This window comes from Podarcis muralis, chromosome 2 (assembly GCF_964188315.1).
Source record: "Podarcis muralis chromosome 2, rPodMur119.hap1.1, whole genome shotgun sequence".
In the NCBI taxonomy this organism is placed as follows: Eukaryota; Metazoa; Chordata; class Lepidosauria; order Squamata; family Lacertidae; genus Podarcis; species Podarcis muralis.
Window position 1 is genome coordinate 18,941,855 of NC_135656.1, and position 2,146 is coordinate 18,944,000.

The 2,146-nt window shown below is 46.2% G+C and overlaps 1 protein-coding gene across 1 annotated transcript; it reads right to left on the minus strand.

Moving 5' to 3' along the window:
* Nucleotides 1-521: 521 nt before the first annotated feature.
* SMIM36 (small integral membrane protein 36) lies at nt 522-1,024 on the minus strand. Its single transcript, XM_077923473.1, has one exon. The coding sequence runs from the start codon at nt 827-829 to the stop codon at nt 545-547; it is 285 nt and encodes a 94-aa protein (XP_077779599.1). The 5' UTR covers nt 830-1,024; the 3' UTR covers nt 522-544.
* Nucleotides 1,025-2,146: the final 1,122 nt, after the last annotated feature.

Here is a 2,146-nt window from a genome sequence, read left to right on the forward strand (position 1 = left end):
GCCAATAAAAGTTTTACGATACGATACGATACGATGTCCATGGCTACAGCCTGCCCCCTAAAAATCACACATCCACTGTTTCCTGGGGCTGCAATGGTGCAAAAATGTGGTTACAAAGCACAGGTCCACATGGATCCTCAGGATCTTTGCATTGGGTCACCCCAAATTCACCATCAGATTACATGTCTGTGGCCACAGCATGAACCACAAAAATCATACATCCACTGTTTTGTTCAGAATATATATTTTTTTCTTGTTTTCCTCCTCTAAAAACTAGATGTGTCTTATGGTCAGGTGCGTCTTATGGAGCGAAAAATACAGTAAATTGCATTTTGAATCAGATGAGGGTTAAAGCTACCTCTCTTTGTTGCCGCACGTGGGAACGAAAGTGAACTTAGGACAAAAGATCACCCCACTCTGCAGAGTACACAAAAACCCCAGGTTGTCAGCTTGGACTTACCTTGCTGTGATCTCCTTCTGCAAGCAGGATGTAAACATGGCACAGGTGAGGCAGTCTTGGACCAGCGCCCTGGAGCAATTGAATTTATACAATCGTAGTCCTTTTCCCTTGTGGGCCAGGAGGGTTTTCATAAGTGGGGAAAGGTCCTTTCGCCCAGCGGGTGTTGGGATTCCCTTGCTGCATCACAACTAGCCGGATCGGAGGCTGGTTCTCTGTTGGGATCTCAGGAGCATATTCCTTACTGGGGTCTCTCCCTCGACAGTCATACATCACACAGGAAATCAGGAAAACCAAGAGCAGGATGACATAGCTAGCTACCAGGATGATCAGGTTCAAGGTAACCGGGTCAATTTCTAAATAAAAATCCATCGGGTCCCATAATATTTAGCAGGATCTCTGCGAAAGGAGCTGCAGGTAGACATATGCACATACACTGTCTCGCACAAGCTAGCAGAGCAGTAGCTAACTGATAGATGTATTGGCTTTGCGGTAAAAATACTTTAATCCTGAGCACTCCTCTAGCAATAGGTCCTCCCCCCTTGAACTGCATGATTAAAGCTGCTCAGTTTAATAACTTAAGCTCCCTCTTTTAATACCCCATGGCCAACAGTGGCAGGAGCTGCGTCTGAATGTTTCTTTGCAGTGCAATATTCAGATGGATGTTTTCTCCCCACCCCCCTACCCCACGACCTGGTGCTCAACCTTGGCAGACATGCGCTATTGGGGAAAAAAGACCCAGATTAACCATCATCTATTTTCTTGCTCTGGTTCTCCTCCCGTCTTGCAGTGGTACCCAAACCAGGAAATGGGCAGTGGCTCATTTTGAGCTATGGGGAAACTTAGATTCTGAAGGGTTCTTAAGAGTGTATTACACTCAGGGCTGGCCCTACCATTGGGCAGAGGTGGCTGGCTCGGGTGGCAGGTGCCGTTGGAGCAGGGAGCAGCGGCATGGCATGGGAGGACAAGGTGCCATTGGAGCAGGGAGCAGCGGCATGGCGTGGGAGGACAGGCCTGTGTCCCATGGTGTGGGAGGACAAAGCCTACCGAGCATCTCTCGCCTGCTCTCCACAGTTACAGCAGAGGATGCTTTCACGTATGGAGCGCTGTCAGAAGCGAGACTTGTGTCAATGATGAGTTGTGTATTCAGTGCAGCAGGCCCAATTCCATGGAACTCCCTTCCACTAGATATTAGGCAGGCACCGGTCCTGCTCAGCCACAGGTGCCAGGTTAAAACAGTTTTCATTTCAGGTCTCTGAATGTTGCTCTGATGTTTCTATTTTCTGAAATTTTAACCTGTTTTGAATTTTCTTTATTATATGTGTTATTTCCCCCTTCCCCAGTCTGTCACTCTGAGACATAGTGAAAAGTGGGATATGAATTCTTTAAATAAATTTAAAAAATGGAATATGGACGTGGGGAGATGACAACCACCTTGGCTTTCACCTCAGAGAGCAAAACGTCTTCGGCTGGCACTGTTTGTACTGCACATTTTATAACTACTTCCCTCAAAGGATCTTAGGAATTGTCCTTTTAATAGGGAAAGTGCTGCATCTCTTTTCTTCAAGGTGCCCAGAACACCGTAGAACTATAGTTCCCAGGCCAGGACATTTTAAAAAAGTTTGACTCAGGTTATACAAAGAAGAACTTTTCCTTTTCTTCCTGGTATTGCAATCAAATATACTTTTT

What these genes read in the sequence shown, in the direction of transcription:
- SMIM36 (XM_077923473.1), bottom strand. Translation starts at nt 829, where the DNA reads ATGGATTTTTATTTAGAAATTGACCCGGTTACCTTGAACCTGATCATC.